Genomic DNA, 19,080 nt, shown 5'->3' with positions numbered 1-19,080 from the left:
TCCCCGGGTTTGCACAGCCCTGAACGCAGTCACTATTCATTTAGAAAAGCATTTCATATACCTGATGCAAAGAAATATCAGAAGCTACTTCACAAAAACATGTGCAAGCAATGTAACGGAGTCAGATTAAGCCTTTGCAGCCAAATGCTTAAAGCAACATTTTGAAGATACATACGTATACATTCAGAAAATTTTATTGCTGCATAGCTCTTGTTAAAGAAACCTAAACTCTCTGGATAGGCAATACAGATCTCTTTCAAGTACCATTTTAAAAATAAATTTCAATTACACCAGCAAAAAGCATCACCAAAGAAACGCCATTTCCACACTCTCATCTCTAACAAATACAAAGTAAGAAAAGCACTTGAGAAATACTGCGAAGGTACAGAAAGGGCATTCTCTGAGCTTGCTTTTCTCACCTCCTATAAAGTTATGATGCAAAAAACAAACTCATAATATGTTATGAAATGTCTTATATATTTTCTTTGCACAGTTCAGTGTATGTATTACACTAATTTGTAAATGATTTTCAGTTTGGCGTCCTTCAAACTGAAGTTTGCGCAGGACCACCATTTGGCAGAGCGACACACAGTTGAGCAATAAGCGGAACGTGTACAAACCCGAAAGTACTGAATTTCTGGCACTTGGCACTAAGTGGGTAAGGACACTTTAGTCGTCTACATTTTTTTGGTAATAAAAGCCCTGAAGAAAATTTCTAAGGCTAATGAAAATCCCAGACAACAAAACCAGAGACTGATTTACAAGCACAATAGTTATACAAGCAGCTATATTTGAGTTTGAGAGGTTTAAGTGGTGTCACTGAAAAGTGGCCAAATCCCAGTTTATTCTTGCGAGAAGCCAGACAAAAATCACTTTCGATGATAAAGCAAACCCTTCTTTTGCCCCCTCTTTCTCAAAACAGACACAGCACAGCAAAGGCAGGTGATCTTTCTGATAGCCTGTAATTTTGCCACTTTGCACGCTAGAAGACGAGGAGCTTTGACATTTCTTTTGGCCGTTCCAGCTCTTCCTACAATCTCACTGACAACTGCCAAGACGTTTTTTATTGCTGTTGAAGTGAAGGTTAACTGGTGACAGGCTCAATGTCTCGGTAGAGAAGTCCTGAGTTCCTGTCTTCACTCCCAAAATAATATATGTAATTCTGTACTTGTTCCGGCAGTGAACTGTAATTAAACCAAACATCCAAAAAAACCCTTGTCTGCTTTAGCTCCTAGGCCGCGGTGATACACCCTCCTCCTTGCTCTGCTTCCCGCCCCATTAGGTTTTCAGGGTTTGCACACAGCAGTGCTGTTTCACAAGCAGGAGCAGAATCTGTCCCACCCCCGGACGGACAGACGGTGACAAAGGCACTCGTGTAGGACACGGGACGCACTCCTTCAGAGCCACCTCCTGGAGGCACATCCTAGCCACCGCCCTATCGATGCAAAAGGCGAGAACTGCCTGCCGCTGTGCCTTGCAAAGGCCCTGGCCACCTGAAATGTGTCTTTAGGCTCTGAGCACGCCTGTAAACTCTGGGGACTTCGTCGTCCTCAATCCTGTTCCTGAATTTCTGAGCTGCTGAGGCAGGTACTATGCACCATAGCTGTGGCTATGGGGAGAGGGCAGGGTCGAGAGCGAGTCCGAGAACTTTCAGGTTAAAACAAACGCCTCAATTACCCCATCATTAAGGGCAATTTCAGATGACAGTTTTTGACTTGTCTTCAGAAAGGCTATACACACCTTGATTTTCATAAGCTTGCGAAGAAATCAAATTCATGAAACAACCATAAGATGAATAAAAAGCCCAGAAATCAGTCAGCAATGGTCTGCTGTAGAAAAAAGAAAAATTTCCCGAGTTCCTAGCAGTCTTGGCCTAGTAAATCTGCAATCAGAAAGTGGGTTGGACAAGATTAGAGCTCAAATTGATCACCAAAAGCCTGAGAAAAATTCTCACTAATAGAGGATGAAAGTCAGTAGACCAGACCACAAAATTTTACATGCATGTCATTCATGCTTATTACACAAATAAAAAACGGGGGAAAACAGCTTCAAAGCTGTTCTTCAAAACAGTTTGCACTAAAGGGAGTCTGGGAGCACCGGCTGAGAGATAAAAATATCATGCTACTGCAGGAAAACCCAAACCACAAGCCTGGGGCACAAGCTACAGTGCATACAAGCCACGTGAACTAGTCTAGCTCTGCTCAGCATTAGCGAGGGCACGGCCGCAGCAGTGAATCACAGGACAACAGCAAGAATGACGAAGGGCTCTAGAAAACGTTACCTCTCAGGAAAGAAACAGAATTTTAGCTAGAGAAGGAGCAATGACTGAAACAGGGACGATAGCAAACTTTAGGTACGTAAAAGGCTGTTGCAGAGAAGGAAAATGACCTGTTGTCTGTGGCCCGATGGACGGTCTAAATGGGCAGCAAGAGAGACAGATGGAGAATACGGTAGGAGGCTTGCTAACAGTAAGGACAGGGAAGCACTGGAACAAAGATTGGAGCCTGCTGCCCTACAGCGCTTTCAGGCAAACGACGACATAGCTGTAACTGGGGGGGGGAACAGACCCGATCATGTCCTTCCTCCTTGCCAGCCCTATTACTCTACAAAAGTAAACATTTTGGCTGGTAAGGATTTTTTGGGGTTTACCTTTTGGTCTCTGAAAGGACTCCAGCAAATACTGTTTACATTATGGCTTCTTTCAGTTATTTCACTCTTTCCCAATCAGATTACACACACACAGCCTTCAGAAATGCCAAACTTCCCAGGCGACATCTTTCTGCATTTTTTTTTTGTTCCTAAGACTAACAGTCACAATGACACATCACCCCCTGCAACAATGAGGCCTTTCCAATCTGAAATCAGTCTTACTTCACCCACAGCAGATGCCTACTCATTTTGTCTCACCCAAAACAAGGTAGGGTAAACGATTCTGTGACCCTAACCAGCCGGCTGGTTCATTTCCATAAACTAAGTTGCCTTTAAAATACCAAGGGATTATTTACCACTTCCAATGACAAACATGTGACTGCATTTAACCCCTATGCTTGGCAAAGGGAACATTTTTGCATTAACAGTGATTAATCAGGGTTTAGTCTCAGCTAAAACCAGCTCAGTTAGGAAATATGAAAGAACAACCTAGTGCAAGAATAGCAGCCAACTCCACAACTGCATACAGAATATTCTATGGGCAGCGTCCTAAGGCACGAAAGTCCAGAAGCACTCACGCTGTAAAAAAGCACAGCAGAAGCTTCCATATAGAGACTGATAGAAATACATAGGCTACAAAGGCAGCACTTGCTGAGGCTCTGGACAGAGGCGACTGCAAGCTTCTGTGGGGCTTGCTCTTTTTGAATACACTGTAGTTTAGTTGCACATTAACATTTTTTTAATGCGAGGCATGTTTCAATATAAACATCCAGATTATAGAAAGTTTTATAACAGTAAAAACAGATCTATATGCTCAGATCTATTTTACAAGATTGCAAAGCCAAACACTGAGACCAGGCTTGAAGACAGCATCTCTTGTCATACAATCAAAATATTGTACATACAGAACACAGCTCGATGCTTCTCAAGTTCACCAGCCTAACACCCAGTTTGCCAAACCTTCAGCGTTAGAAGTTTTTTCTAGCTACAAATGAGAAACAGAAATTCATCCATAATGACAAGTGCTTCCATCCTACAGACATCTCACCAAGGGGCAAAAATGCCAAATGTGATGTTTTGGAGAGTGATATGATAATGCAAGACCATCCTTATTAAAATATATATAAATTACACTTTAAACTTTGGCCAAGACTTTCAACAATTAGGCAGATTTCTACAGCTATCTACCCTCAAACATTCTTACTTAAATGTTCAGTAGGTACATGACTAGATGAACAGAACCTCACCGCTTTATTTCCAAGTATTCCAAGATTGGAAACTCTTTAAAATTATTCTTTATTTTCTTCAGAGCCATTATAATTTAAAGACACAGCTATGTTTTAAGAGTTAAGTCCTCTTAGATAAAAGGAATGAGATGCTTGCTTCAAGAGCAGGCCTTCATTGCGCATATTTCAACACATCACCTTGGGTCAGTCAGCGGATACACTTTAAAAGCCATGTGTTCAGAAAGACAGAATGGTCTTATGAATTATTTCGATGCATTCTCTGATTTCATCCTCCTTAATCACAAGCGGTGGTGCCAGCCGAATGATATCGCCATGTGTAGGTTTGGCAAGAAGTCCGTTATCACGAAGCCGCAAACACACCTTCCAGGCATCATAGTCTACAATTAAAGGAAAAGGCAAAAAAAGACACTTAAACTACAGCAGAAGTGGCACAACTGCAGCACATGGTACGTGGGGCCAGATTGTAAACGCCTTGTCATCTGGCAGTGAAAAGATGAAGTGTGTTCACAAACAAAGCGGTCACTTCTGAGCAACTCCCCAGAATTTGCAGTGAACATGCAAGATTGCTGCAAAACTGCAATTTGTCTGAAGGGACTCACAAGTTTGCCTCCGGCACACCAGGTTTTGCTCTTTCACAGCTGAGTTCTTGTCTAGATGTAGCAATAAATTTAAAAAAGTGAACCATGCAAAGGGGAGGTAAGAGAACATCTGAATAGGACTTCACACAAGGTAATATTTATGCCCTTTACTTAAAATTTATTAAATTATGCCTTTTATTAAAATTTACGGATTTTAGTGCATCATGTGGATGTCTTAGGATATTACAACACCTCCCTGCAGCACTTTGTCACTTACCATATTCACGACAAAAATAACTGTCTGCTCTGGCTTCTAAGCAGTTTTCTGATATCATTCAAGGTGTTAATTGCTAGAAACTTGTTCTCAGTCATTAGCTTTTTCCTTCCTTGTACCCTGCTGTAGTCATTGTACTCTTCTAACTATCCTGGAAACAACCAACTTCAGCCAATCCTTCAGTAATCTGACAGAAACTAGTGTTCCAGATGTGGCCGGTTTTCTTCCAATGAGGAGACAAAAGGGTATTTGTTGGGAGCTAGATTCACCATCAGGTTTGAACATTATCAAATCATAGAAGAATTCAAATCATTAAAAAAAGAATTGTTCAGACTTACTTAGTAAAAAACCCCCTATTTTCAACAGCACACAGTCACTTCAATAAATTTTCAGTAGGTACTACAGCACTATAGCCGAGATCTGAACCCAGACATGCCACCTATAAGCCATCCCCCTACTCCATTAAGATACTTTCAATTTAAGTTGAAAAATGTTTTCTCCTGCTATGATTGTGCAAGTGATTATATTTCCTTACCTTTGGTTTCCCGAATTACGATTGCATTTAATAGTCCTCTTCCTCTTACAGAAGTTACAATATCAGATGGTGTCTTCATGAGCTCATTTCTTAGTATGTTACCCATTATTTCTGCATTTTTAGCCAATTCTTCCTCTTCAATTACCTAAAGGGAAGTCAGATCTACAGTCAACTGAAGGGCACTGCATTTGTTTTATGTACCATGCTGGAATGGATGACTAATGACATTACAATTGCCGAGATACAAAAGCTGTTGCATCCAAAGTGTCACCGCAAAGGCTGCATATCCAAGCAGATTAGTATTAAGCCTTTATTCAGTAATGTTTACAAGAAACAATAATATCTTTGAAATTTTACTCTAAATTAACTGCTTTTCATTTGCTGTTATTTACAAGTGAACGGTAAACCTCTGAAGACTCTTCATCTGTCCAAGTCCACATATTGGATAAAGATGAGGCTTTCTGAGTGACTTGCATTACACATAGTCAATTATGCAGTCACAGAATAATTAAAATATGGACTCTGGACAAGACATTTTACTAGCTTCTGTTTGAGCTCCAGTAGCATATATGTGTTATCAAGCTCATAGAACAGCAGCCTCTGAAATATGGTACAGTAAAATAAGCCAATTTAAAAGCATCTTTGTGAAATTAGTGAAACTATTTTACTGAATTTACATAAGTGCCTTGAAACTTCCCCTAGATTAATTTTATTTTGTCATTTAAGACATTAAGACCATAAGAACACAGAAGTAAGGACATATGTCCAGTAAGACTTTAGGATTTATTTTGTGATCTATGCAAACAGTCACCCGCTACCAATTTTCCATTCTTACTTAAAGCTAGATTCCTACTCGTAGCATAACAAATAGCATCATTTGTTTAAGCAAAGATCATGTCAGTGTGACACCCTTTTTTCTTTGGAATCCAAATCTCTATTACAACACACAAACCTCCAGTGCGGCAATTGCGACACGGCAAGCTAATGGATTTCCTCCATATGTAGATCCATGTTCACCAGGCTTAATGGTCAGCATAACTTCATCATCACACAGTACTGCTGAGACCTAAAATGGGAAGGTCAGCCAATTCATTTACATATATATATATATATATATATATATAACAGTAAACTTAAATCTCTCTGAAGCAAACTTTTCCTCAAGGCTCAGGAAAGGATCATTTTCAGCCTATGGTGATAAATTACATTTACATTCCCAGCTCTGTATAGAGGAGAGCATATCTGACAATCACATAACAGCTTAATCCCTTAAATACACTTAGCTATAATGGTAACATACAACATCTAAGTATAGTTGAGGGGCATTTCTCCAACCTCAATATTATTTCAAGAGTTTAAGCTTCAAAACTCTGTTTAACAACTCAGAAATACCTTCAATCAGCCAAAATAGTTCAAGGGCATGTTGTAATTTCCAGCCTAATCAGCAGGAATTTAAGTCACTCCAAGAGGATAAAATCAGTCATGCGGGCATGCCAAACAAGTGAAATAACGCCAGTTGTTCAGAAATAGCTTTATACTATATGTTTTAACACACATTAGTATTTTTTTTTCCTTTACAGAATTCATCTAGTATTAATCACAGCAAGACTGTGATAAACTACCCTCCAGAGAGAGTACGAAGGACTAACCAGTAATTTCAGAATGAAAAGCTGACCGCTGGACACACATTTTCCTGACAGAATAATATCAAACTGAAGAAAACAGATATACCAAATCTATTCAATCACTTGACGAAGACCAAAACACCTAAAAATCACCAGCTCAAGAAGACGGCATCTAATAACTTGCCGCCCTAAAAAGTCAAGTATCAACATAAAAAGTTCAGGATACTATATAGCCATTTCAGCTATGAAGGTAATATTATGTATTCCATTATTTTCTTATGAATCTCTCATGGGTTGGACTATCTGGGTCATAAATCATAGTTAATCTTGTAAACACCGATTTCCAAGTACAACAAACATCAGATTTATTGTTCTTCCAACTACTAGACTTTCAGTGTTAATTACTTAAAAATCATTATTCAACAAATGGATATTTCTTTGTTACTCACAGGATATAAGCCACCAGAAAGGGCCTTTCCAAGAAGGATTAGATCAGGTCTCACATTTTCATGGTCAACAGCTAGCATTTTCCCTGTTCTGGCTAAACCGGTCTGTACTTCATCAGCAATAAATAGAACCTTTCGAGAGACAAAGAGAAGAAAAATCCACACATAACAGAGGATGACTTTCACTCCCATTCCTAACTCAATTCAAACAATACAGTGTAATTGCTGTGAAATTTCTGTGAAATGTGAAAATACTAACAAATGAACATGCTGTCCTCTCTCTTCAACATCTTTAGCATATTCTTTTCTATGTCAGGCAAAGTCCACATAGGGTTGGATGCTGTCCAACCAAAATCTATTTGTGATATAATGATGAGCGGGATTTCCAAAAAGTTTGGATTTGTCTACCTTTACTCCCAATGTATTGTTCGTACGCTGACCTTTGGAAGCTTCTGAAAAATGCCATTTTAGCAACTCTGCAGGTCTTGTAGTCTGATGTCCATGCGTCTAAATAATTCTGAGAACCTAAATCCAAGTTTTTCATCCTGTTTCCCTAAGCTGCACTATTGTCACGTACTACTATTTGTAAAGTAGCTCTTATTTTTTTCTGAGAAGTAAGCATCACAGCAATAATGAAGACAACTTTATTAATTATAGGTCAATACTTTCCTCTGAAGGTATAGCAGGATTTATGGGTAGCACTTGCAAATTAAGAATCAGAATTCTATTGCAACGGAGACCACTGATTTTTAAATCAGACAGGCAACACCAAGGGAATAAAAAGCTGTAAATCAGCAGGCCTTTTTTTGTTGTTTTCCTTACACTTACAAAGGACTTGGCCTGCACCTGTGGGAGAGGCTGACCAAATTGGTCCTGGAATAAGAAGGCACGGAAGCCTGCTTGTGAGAAGTAGCAGCACCCAAAGACAACTGAAGGACATGGAAATATATTCGAACACATCTTCCCACCCTTCCAGAGACACCAAATGCAAGTCTAATGCAACGTGTCTTCACTAGCAGAAATTACAGATCTCATGCTCTGTTTTCCAAACTAGACATTTCTTAGTAGAATTCAGACAGGTCATAATATCCAGAATAGGAGTCAGGAATGTGGTATGAAAGGGAAGGTGAGAAAATGCCGAACAAAAGACCAAAACTGTAACACCTCTGCTCTTCAGAGATCTTAAAAGAACATGCATAAGCATATGACCATTTTCTTCAGTGTTTCATTCCGTGACCCATTACTGTTACTACTCTTGGTAGCGCTCATGCACTCCAGCCACAAGGTCCCTTGATAGCCATGGTAGAACCACTGCAGTAATTGGCTTCTGGCCCAAGAAATTTATAATGCAAAAAAGAAATTAAAAGCTAAATTAATTTAAAATAAATGCAGTTTCAAGAACATTCATTAGAAACTTAAATCAGCGACAGCAGTAAGAAACAGTGAAAAATGTGCACGGCTAAAAAGTAATTCCTGGTAAGGTATTGCCAGGAAATACAAGAAGTATCTCTACCCTATTCCACTGAAAGAAAATGGAATTATGAAATAGTATATGAAGTCCTGTACCTTGCATACGAGGATGACCTTACAAGATATGCCAATAAACACGGTGTGTAACGTTTAAGCCACCCTGTTATAGCGAATTTCTTACATTGTGTTTTGTGCAGAGGTCCCGTACTCCTGTGAGATAACCTTTGTCAGGAACAACCACGCCTGCTTCACCTTGAATTGGTTCAACCATGAAAGCTGCTACGTTGGGATCTTGAAGGGCCCGCTGTAAAAATGGACATATGGATAGGAAAGACAAAAAGAAAAAACTTTTACTCAAGTCAAATTTAGAAAATATGGAGATGAATATATGTAGCAGAACCTAGCTCTAACTCCGGTGTTCTACCTCAAATGATGATGATAGTGTTCATGTCAGGCAGTTATCCCTGAGTGCCATTTCAGTTCCAACACAGAAGCCTATGTCACTATTTGCCTTGGAAGATCAGCTGGTGTGCTTGCTTGGGAAATTACAAACCTTAAAAATTGCAAACCCAGACAAGCAGATTATCAGATCAGTTCATAAATTACCTCAGAAATACACCCAGTTTTGCGTTACCCCATACAAGACAAACAATTGCTCAATGCTTCCCTCAAACAAAAAAGAATGGAGCCTCTCCAGAACAACTTTGTCACCTTAAAGCAAAGTCCACAGCTACATTCTTGCACCATCAAGTTCTATAAGGTTTAGAAGTCCACGAGACTCAAGAGACATAATGATTCCCAGCATGAATTTACTACAGCTTTTCTCAGTATTGCCCCATAAACAGAACGAATTCAGTTATCAGTCTGATGGACGTGGATCTAAGTTTCAGGTCTCCAGAGCGCATTCAAAGCCTTGATAAAGTTGGCTGAAAGCCACTAAATACTTACAGGGCTTTCACAATGGGCAGGCTTATGTGGGTTCAAATCTGAGTAAGCTTTTCCCCTCTGCAACTATAATACACTGAGAGACCTTTGTTTCCCCTAACCAAACTCCTAGGAGGCAAGCATCTCTGTCCCATAAACCCTCCAGCCTCCACAGGCAATGCACTTGTACTAAAGCAGACTCCAAAAGGCAGAGGACTAACCAACTTGTCACTCATGGAGACGATGTACCCAGATGATGGAAAAGTGGTAATGCCAATGTTCCCAGCGCTTCAAGACTATCTGTGTTTGGCTGGAACCGTCTTGCCTCCCAGGTCGCAAGTCCAGCGCCCTATGGCTGCCATCAAGCACCATCTACCCTTTATACCTAAGCCCGCGTTATGAGGGTGGGAAATTTTAGACTTATCAAGGTCAACCCTACCCAACAGCTTGACAGGATGCATCTCACAGAATCATAGAATCATTCAGGTTGGAAAAGACCTTTAAGATCATCAAGTCCAACCGTAAACCTAACACTGCAAAGTCCACCACTAAACCATGTCCCTAAGCACCACGTCTACCTGGTTTTAAATACCTCCAGGGATGGGGACTCAACCACTTCCCTGGGCAGCCTGGTCCAATGCTTGACAACCCTATCAGCAAATAAGTTTTTCCTAACATCCAATCTAAGCCTCCCTTGGTACAACTTGAGGCCACTTCCTCTCATCCTAAAAAATGAGAGGCTTCTCATCTCAGAAAACCCAGGGAAATGCAGAATCCCTAGCGTTTCAGTAGCTTAAGTGAAACACCAGCCGAGCATGGTTTTAAGGATGCTGTGAAACTGGAAAGACTTGTTTGCGACTGCAGTGAATTCTAGTCATCTGGTCATTGAAAAATGCACAGCCTTTCTGAGAAAAGTAGGTAAAGATACTAGCTTCAGAATCCAAGTTCTGACTTTAGAATGTATGCTACTGATCTGAATTCCCTTACAGTTTATCTGCTATTCTTCTTTTGTACCTTGAACATCTTAGTGATGTGGGAAATGAAACAGATCATGTGGGTTTCCTTTTACATCCTAAAGCAAAACTGAAAATCAAAACCAAAGCAGAATTTACACACTTTTTCCTATACATAATTGTGACATACATAGTTCTTATATATGTCCAGATACATATATCTTCATGTCAAAGCACATGTTTCAAAGGATAAACTTCTGATTCTCCTGCCTTGCTATTTACCAAAGAGACACTGCAAAATGATTTCTTACAAGAGAACAAAAATTGTCAAATACCTCAAGAGCTGGTAGGTCATTGTATGGGATCACTTCGAAACCTGGCATAAAGGGTCCGAATCCATCATAGCTGGATGGGTCGGTAGAACTAGAGATAGCAGACATGGTTCTGCCCCAGAAGTTGCCAGCTAAAAAAAAAAAACAAAAAAAAACAACAAAAAAGAGGGGGATTGTTACAAAACTGACTAAGAGCCAGAACAGTTTATAGGACATCACACTTTCCATTTGGTAATGCATTTTAAGAGTTGTCTAACATTAGCATATTACCATCCTTCCGCTAATTGTTAGCATTTTACATCAATGCCGTAAATACATTGTGTTGCTGTATCAAAAGCACATATCAAAACCAAAAGAAAATTATAGTATAAGATCTGACAAGTATACAAAATAATTTCCACAAGCTTTGTTAGTAGTCTGAAAAATTGAATATAACTCAGGAAGATAACATCTTTTTAAGGAAGAGGTACAGCTTTTACATAAATATCACTCATTAAACGCAGGAAAAAAAAGTAAACGTCACCCAGAATTTAGGTCCTAAAAATAAAGCTGCCAGTAAGCCTAAATCAAAACATATATTTCTGTGCATTTCAGAGTTACAAGCCTTTTCTTTCCCCCACCAATTTCTCTGTGTAACGGATCCTAGGGGCAGAGGATGTTCTCAGTCTGCAGGAAATCCTGAAGTCAGTTATTACCGACATTGCCAGCTCTAGGCATCCCTTCTTTCTAATCGCCACCGTAAATAGCATTACACTGTTCGCCACAGCAATGCCTCCTAGCAGAACAATCCCTGCCATGCTTTGCTGAGTCACATGCTTACCACCTCAAGGTTATGTTCGTGCAATCCACTGTATCCTGCAACAAAGCCCTGCAGACGGAATCACATGAAGCAGAGCAGCCCATCTGCTGCCGCCTCCACCGTAGCACTCCAGTCTCTGCATTGGCTCACATCAAGCACAGAATCTATGCCAAGTTCTCTGGACTGATGTTTAAAGCCATTTTTTGTTCTGACCCTAGGTACCCAAGAGAGCTTTCTTCTGCCAAAATGCTCGCTTCTGATAAGAGAAGGATTATTATTTTGTTCCAACCACTTGGCACATAATTAATTATTATGGTTAAGGAGATGGGATCATAATAATGGAGAGCATATCTAGTTTATCAGCATGAGAAAGCACTTACTAAAACTTAATTGACTGAAGAGCAAAACAAAATATATATGGAAGAGAAGGAGGAAGAAATACATTTGTTCAAAGAATTCCCAGAAGAAGAAGAAAAAAAAAATCTAATCTAATTGATCCTAGAAACCATAACGCAATATTCAACTATGAATTTCAATTTATAAATGCTGTCTAATGACAGTTTATGGTTCAGCTACTATATGTACCAAAAGTCAAAAATAGTATTTGCAGCTGTAGCAATTAAAAAAAGTCAATACTTAAGTAGTAAATTATATAAATTTAAATAATTAAATAAATTATAAAGCTTCATTCTGGAAGGTTTTATAAAATACAGAACAATTGAACAACATTTGAATTGACAAAAATACTTCACCTATAACCAAAGACTACCAAATATAAGTTATTTGAATTAGACATAATTTTTTTTTTTAGCAAAGCACAACAGTCTCTTCAGGGACAAGTAACTTCTCCCTGTTACAGAACCAAGCAGAGCAGGCAGATAAAGGGAGGAAGTATACCATGTATATAATCAGACTTTCCAGGGCCTCATATTTACTTTACCAATATTGCTTTTACTTTCATTATATGATCAAGACTACAATATGGCTTCACTGGGTTAATGCCAACTTCTGGAAGACCTTAAGAATGCAGAAGAAAACCACTGGTAGGGAAAGTCTAAGAGGGAAGCAGGCTTAACCCAAATGTGGAATCTATGAGAGGGGTGGCAGCGATTTGAGGAATGAATTCAAGAGAAAGGTATACAAAAATCAGCCAATTAGGGATAAAAAGATACTGCACTTCAACACCCAAGCAGCAGTTAAAATTGCACGGAGGACTGAATGACAGGCAGTCACTCATCAATTTTTGACAACGAAAAAGGTTAAGTAGTAGAAATAAGGTCCACTTTATATAGTCAATCGCTGTTTATAAAGCTTTATAAACCACCTTATTCACTATGGTTTCCTTCCTGAATTTAAGTTCCTTGTTGCATTTCCCTTGCAAAAACAGCCATTACCAGCAGCTCCTGACAAATCACAACTATCCTCACTGCCTCTTGACGCATACATCTCCACAAGGGAGAGGATCTGAAATTGATTTGTCATAGCAATTATATTCATACCTCTTGCTTTTACAATCACTTCTGTTAAGATCACATGCGTTTCTTAACGGACATTACATTTAAAAAAAGTTTATAATTCATTGTAACTATTTAAGGTTAAAATCAAATAGCCAGAAGCATACACAGAATATTTTGTCAACAGAATATATTTAAGATGGAACTTCACAATTTTGAAGGAGGCACTTAGAGAACCTTAAGGTCATGCAAAGACTGTTGTAGCCACACCAGTATTTTTTTATCACAATCGCCAACTGTAGATATGTGAGAACAACATAACCTGTTAAGAGGCTGAGATCTTAGCTTACATTATTAAAATGTCAAAGGTTACGGAGACCTTCAACTGACTTGCTTCAGTGAAAAAACTGAAACATTAAGAATCCTGCAAAGTAATCGCTACAGCTATCGGACAAAAGAGAGTGCCACAGCCAGCGTCCAGAGCTCTCTTCCTCCTCAATACCTCAACTCCTAACAAACACTTTACATACCTGCAAAAATAATTTTTGCTTTGTATTTTGGAATTCCTTTCACAGTGTATGCCCACTTCCGAGCCAATTTACAGGCAGTTTCTCCAGCTTCCACTCCTGAAACATAAAGCAGCATCATTATCACACTTGCACATGAGACAGACACTTGCAGACTGATGCAGTACCAAATGTTACAAAACTGTTGAGTCTCACAGACAAGAAATAATATGGAGATAAAATTATTTTTTTACCTGTATTCATTGGAAGAACCTTGTTATAATTGAACATTTTGGTGACAAACTCCTCGTATTCACCAAGTACATCATTGTAGAATGCTCTGGATGTAAGGGTCAGTTTTTCAGACTGAGCTTTCAGAGCATTCACGATCTTTGGGTGACAGTGGCCTTGATTAACAGCACTGTAAGCACTCAGAAAGTCAAAATACTTTCTACCTTCGACATCCCACACATAAACACCTAGGAAAACAAAGGTATGGTCAGTACACAAAATAAAAAAAGACATGAGATAATACTAAACGGTATAAGCTAAGAGCTACAACACAACCTGGTCAAAGATAAATGGTATTCTCGCTATTCCTTAGGGCATACCTGAAAGGCCCTCTAACTAGAAAATCATCAGTTGACAAGGAGAGCATGAGCAACAAACTAGTACAGTACAAATAAATGCCCAATGAGGAATCACGAAAAGAAGTATTTCCCATATAAAGCTGCCATTGCACTAAGTTAGTAAGTAATATCAGAATATTACTTCCCCTCCAAGTCCCTGTTTTGGGTCCTAAAAAGCAGATAGAGAATACTTTTGTTAGAGAATTAATAAGAATTGGAGGTCATAAAAGAAAGAATAAAGCCAACAGAACCCAAATAGTCTCAAAACTTAAGAGACTGACAGCTCTGAGCTGTCAAAACATGTACTGATAAAGAAAAACTATTGGATCACTACACTGATAGCATTTCAATATAAACTCATAGAATTGACCCTGCAGAGCACAAAAGCTCCTTAAACATAATTAAAGACCAGAGTAAATTTAAATTAAGCAATAATACAGGAACAGTACACAAGTACTTAAATAGGGTTCCAATGCACCTTTTCATGTTCACATTAAACCTCTCCACACAAGGTAACGGAAGAAACAAAGTTGCTTGAAACTTTCTTGCTGAATTATTCTGAATTATGAAGATTATCAAAACTTAGGCCTCTTTCTAGATAAATCATTTTAGAGAGACTACAATTTTATCAGGCTGCCTTATGCATAATGTTCCAGTTCTCTAACCAGCAATCAGCTGTCTTTATTTCATCAATTATCTCAATCCCACCCAACCCCCAAAAAACCCCCGAAAGTTCAGAAATTGATTAGGTCAAAATCATTATGCCATGATCCCATCCCATCCACACACACACATCCCATCTACACCACCCAGGGGAACCTAAATAAAATACCTTTTCCTTTTTCCAGAGCAACAGGTAGTGGGTGATAATTGTGGGCACCATATTTAGCCTCACGTTCAAATATGAAATCAGAGGATGGAGATCCTTGAATGGTTTTTTTGGTAGCAACTGAGGTAGGAGAACTCAGCGAAGCATGAACGCCTCGACAGAGAACAGCAATGCTCTGCGAGCGGGTTAGCTTGGAAAACATTATTGACTTCAGGTATGCTGTTATAGACCTGGGAAGGGGAAAAAAAGTTAATAATTAGCGCTAAGAATACTTCAGAAGAAATGTATGATGTGATATTGAAGTGGTTTTACTGCCAGGATTACAGGTTTCTCAACTTCTTTGCAGTTCAATCACGAAAGCTTATATAAAGTATAAATGAATGCGGTACTAACTTCAAATAAGTATTTTTTTCTATTTTAATGTACACTCACAGTAACAGAAAGAAAACTAAAATGTGTGACTCACCAAGTCTATGAATTAGTCACATAATTTTTCCTGTAACAGTGTTCCTTTTTCATTGTGCCTTAAACTGTGACTAGATTTATTAATATAAACTACAATAAGAAAGTTAAGTTTATCAAACTTCTTATGCTATTGAAATGCCTTTCGTCTAACAAAGATTTCCGTAAGACAAATCTTGTCACAAAATCAGAAAGTAGATAATATAATACTGGAAAAAAAAGCACCTGGCCCAAATAATATTTAGCTGATAACATTATCAAATTTGATAAAGGGTTCATTAGTTTTAACTGAGGTTAGCTTTAAGAAGCAAAATTTGTGACTTTTTATATCAATAGCATTCTTGATTTTAAAATGTTGCCACCTACACATCAAGCACTCACTGTCGGTAGCATTTTAAGACCATCAAAACCCAGATGGAACGTAATAGTGTGTCAGATACTAACAATCATTATAGCACCCTGTATTTCCTTAGTAAAACTCAGCAATTTCCCCCGAACACATAACCTTGTACTGTTAACATCTAAGGACAATCCGAGGGTAGGATTTCATGAGACAAATGCAGTTGCATTTCCTCCCTGTGCCTTCACCTCAGTCAATGTAAAGATATGTCCTAGAGAAGGGAAACTGAGTTGAAAAGTTAAAAGCTGTTCAAGCAAGCTCTCCTCACAGCACCAAGTACCAGGAACAGCAGAGAGCCATCAGGGAAACCGTGATCGCTTTAGCAAGACCAAGAGTTCTCAAAGCTCAAGTTTCTAGTCTCGCAGAACATCCCACCTATAAACTGGCAAAAGGTACTACCCCAAAAGGAAGATCGCTGATTATAGTGACAAGTACCCTGATTATCAAACGCAGCCTCCTTTCTAACGTACTCCATAGCAAACTGAACAGCTGAGTAACCTTGCCACTGCTGCACTACCTAACAACAAAAACATCCTGTCAAACAAAATATACTTATTAAATATCAACAGGAGCATGCAGGGATGGTTTACACAAGGCGGGTGTTACTTCAGGCTGTTTGCAGAGACAGAAATATTAAGTCACAGATTTATTCTAAATTTATTTTGGAAAAGGTCTGCACACTGCATGTGCCACCTTAGACAGAGAGGCGTTTCTTTCAGCAGACTCCTCAGATATTACATTGCTGCTCCTCACTTCTAAGCAAAGCCAGAAACTATTTTCTGCATCTACCAAAATCCAAGTGTTTAGGGAGAGTCAACAGTCTCCATTCCAGCAAGAGATGAACGGCCGCTTCAGAGCTCTGGGTATTTTACCAGCTATCATCAAGGCCATTAAATATTAGTCATTTGTGTTAATACTTTTCAAGACTGTTATTCAAAAATTTTGCAAAGACAAATACTTCTCTGTGCAAGAAAAAATTTTGACAGAAACTCAGCTCAGCTGCGCCACTCAAAATTAAAACTTGCTTAACTCCTAAAATTTAATTGTTCAGTGATACCCTGGCCCCTGGCACACCTCCATGGCAGAGCAGATAATTCTGTAACAAGCTTCTGTCTTTTTGGAGATTTTCCAGACATTCCTGAAATGAAAACTGTAAAGAAATGAAACTCTCATTGGCCCTGTATCAGAGAACTACCTTTCTGTGTGAAGAATTGCAGACCACCAATTTGAGATTCTTCTTTTACCTCTTTCAGGTTGGAAAATCATAATCAGAAATTTTTTAAAGGGCTTTGTCCTCCATGAGGAGAAACGCCCTGCAAATTATGCTAGTGAGGCCACCGCATTTTAGCCGAGGTTTGGGAGGTTACATGGAGAAGCTGAGAATTATGGATGCATCTGGAGTTAAAAGGTGAAAAAAAACTTGGTTTTGATGATCAGCAAGACAAGATGACAGAAATTTCAGGAAAGAGGAGGGGCACAGTAAAGGAAAAAAAAAAAAAAAAGAAAAAAACCCCAAACTTATTACCAACAGGGAGGAAGTGAGAAACACGGTCATGCCCTGCAGCATGCAATACCGGAATCAGAAGCCAGGGCATTTTACCAAGTGGTAAAGGTCTTGCATCAGAATAGAAAAGCTACTCAAAGCACAGCTGTAAAACATACTTGAAAAGCTCAGCTGTTGAGCAAGAATATCCCGACAAGAGCACTGCACCGGCAGACCTCACAGGTAAATTCAGTGGTTGTATGTACCCAACCCCTGGCGTACACTGAAATACACCCCAAGGTAAATGGCATGTATTATCAAATACATGAAAAACACTCAGAGGCCTGTTGATACAGCACAGAAGAACCCGTGCCACGCTGCAGCGTTTACCAACTGAATAAGAAGGGGGTGAACGTTCAAGAAGACAAGCTGCAGCAGGAGGGATATCAGTCTGGACATGCCAAACCACCTTTTCGGACTAGCATCACATCAGAAACAGCTCAGGACCGAGACTGGCAGACAAGAAAGAGCAAGAAGCCCAGCGGTGAAATCCCAGCCCCGCCTCTCTCCATCCCTCGGCCACTGCAAAGGCAAAGACGGCAGCCTCGGGACACCGCCACGGAGGGGAGCGGGGGATCGGTGTCTCCCCGGCGGCCTGGCCTGCCCGCCCCTCGGGGAGAGGCTGCCACATCCCCGGCTCCCCGCACAGCAAAAGCCGAGCCCTCCCGTTGCCCTGGCGACGGGGCCTGCTGCGGCCTTGCCCTCACGGCCGGCCTCGCCCGCGCAGCCGCTGGCCCGCCGCCGCCGCCGGCCGGAACCCGGGACAAGGCGACCCCGCGGAAGGCAGAAAAGGCCCCCGCGGGCCGGGCCGGGGCGCCCCCGCCGCGCTGTACCTGCCGGCCGCCGCTGCTGCCGCCGCTGCTGCTTCTCGGCCCGGAGCCCGCGGCGAAGAGGCGGAGGTGGCCCGCGGCAACTGTCACCGCTCCTCGCCCCGCGGCACGCCCCGCCCCTGCCCCGCTGACGTCCGGCCGCCGCCGCCGCCGATTGGCAGATGGGCCGCCTCCACCCCCCCGCGCCCCAGCACCTCCCGTCCGCGGCCGCCTCCCATTGGCCGGGCCGCTCCAGATTGGCGACTACGCCCCGCGTTCAGCCAATCAGAATGGGACGCCGCCACACCCGCGCGCCAAGGCCTCGCCCCGGCGGGCGCTGGCGCTCGTCCCTCAGAGCCGCCGCCTCACCCCTTCCCTCAGCCGGAGCCGCCCCGCTGCGGGCGGGCTCCGCTCGCCTCCACCGAGTTGGGCCTTGGGAGCAATTTTTGCAGCCGTAGAAATCCTCCCCCTCGGCAGGCTGAAGCCCCCGGCCCTGCGGGGTCCCGCCGGGCGGCACCGCCCAGCCGGCTCCTCCGTAGTGCCAGTCGGCCCTTGGCCGAGCTTGCCCCGGTCTGGGAAGCTGCTGTAGAAGAGGGTGAGCACGGAAAAAATTTGA

The 19,080-nt window shown here is 41.0% G+C and overlaps 1 protein-coding gene across 1 annotated transcript; it reads right to left on the bottom strand.

The window, feature by feature from the left end:
• Nucleotides 1-234: 234 nt before the first annotated feature.
• OAT (ornithine aminotransferase) lies at nt 235-18,593 on the bottom strand. Its single transcript, XM_082310556.1, has 10 exons — nt 18,489-18,593; nt 15,254-15,480; nt 14,047-14,271; nt 13,817-13,912; nt 11,037-11,164; nt 9,006-9,128; nt 7,358-7,486; nt 6,236-6,349; nt 5,284-5,428; nt 235-4,273 (listed from the first exon to the last, which is right to left on the bottom strand). The coding sequence occupies exons 2-10, from the start codon at nt 15,450-15,452 to the stop codon at nt 4,113-4,115; spliced, it is 1,320 nt and encodes a 439-aa protein (XP_082166682.1). The 5' UTR covers nt 15,453-15,480; nt 18,489-18,593; the 3' UTR covers nt 235-4,112.
• Between the last annotated feature and the right edge of the window lie 487 nt (nt 18,594-19,080).

This window comes from Platalea leucorodia (assembly GCF_965183815.1).
Source record: "Platalea leucorodia genome assembly, chromosome: 4".
NCBI lineage: Eukaryota > Metazoa > Chordata > Aves > Pelecaniformes > Threskiornithidae > Platalea > Platalea leucorodia.
The sequence above is the reverse complement of the archived record's forward strand: the minus strand, read 5'-3'. Positions and strand labels throughout refer to the sequence as shown.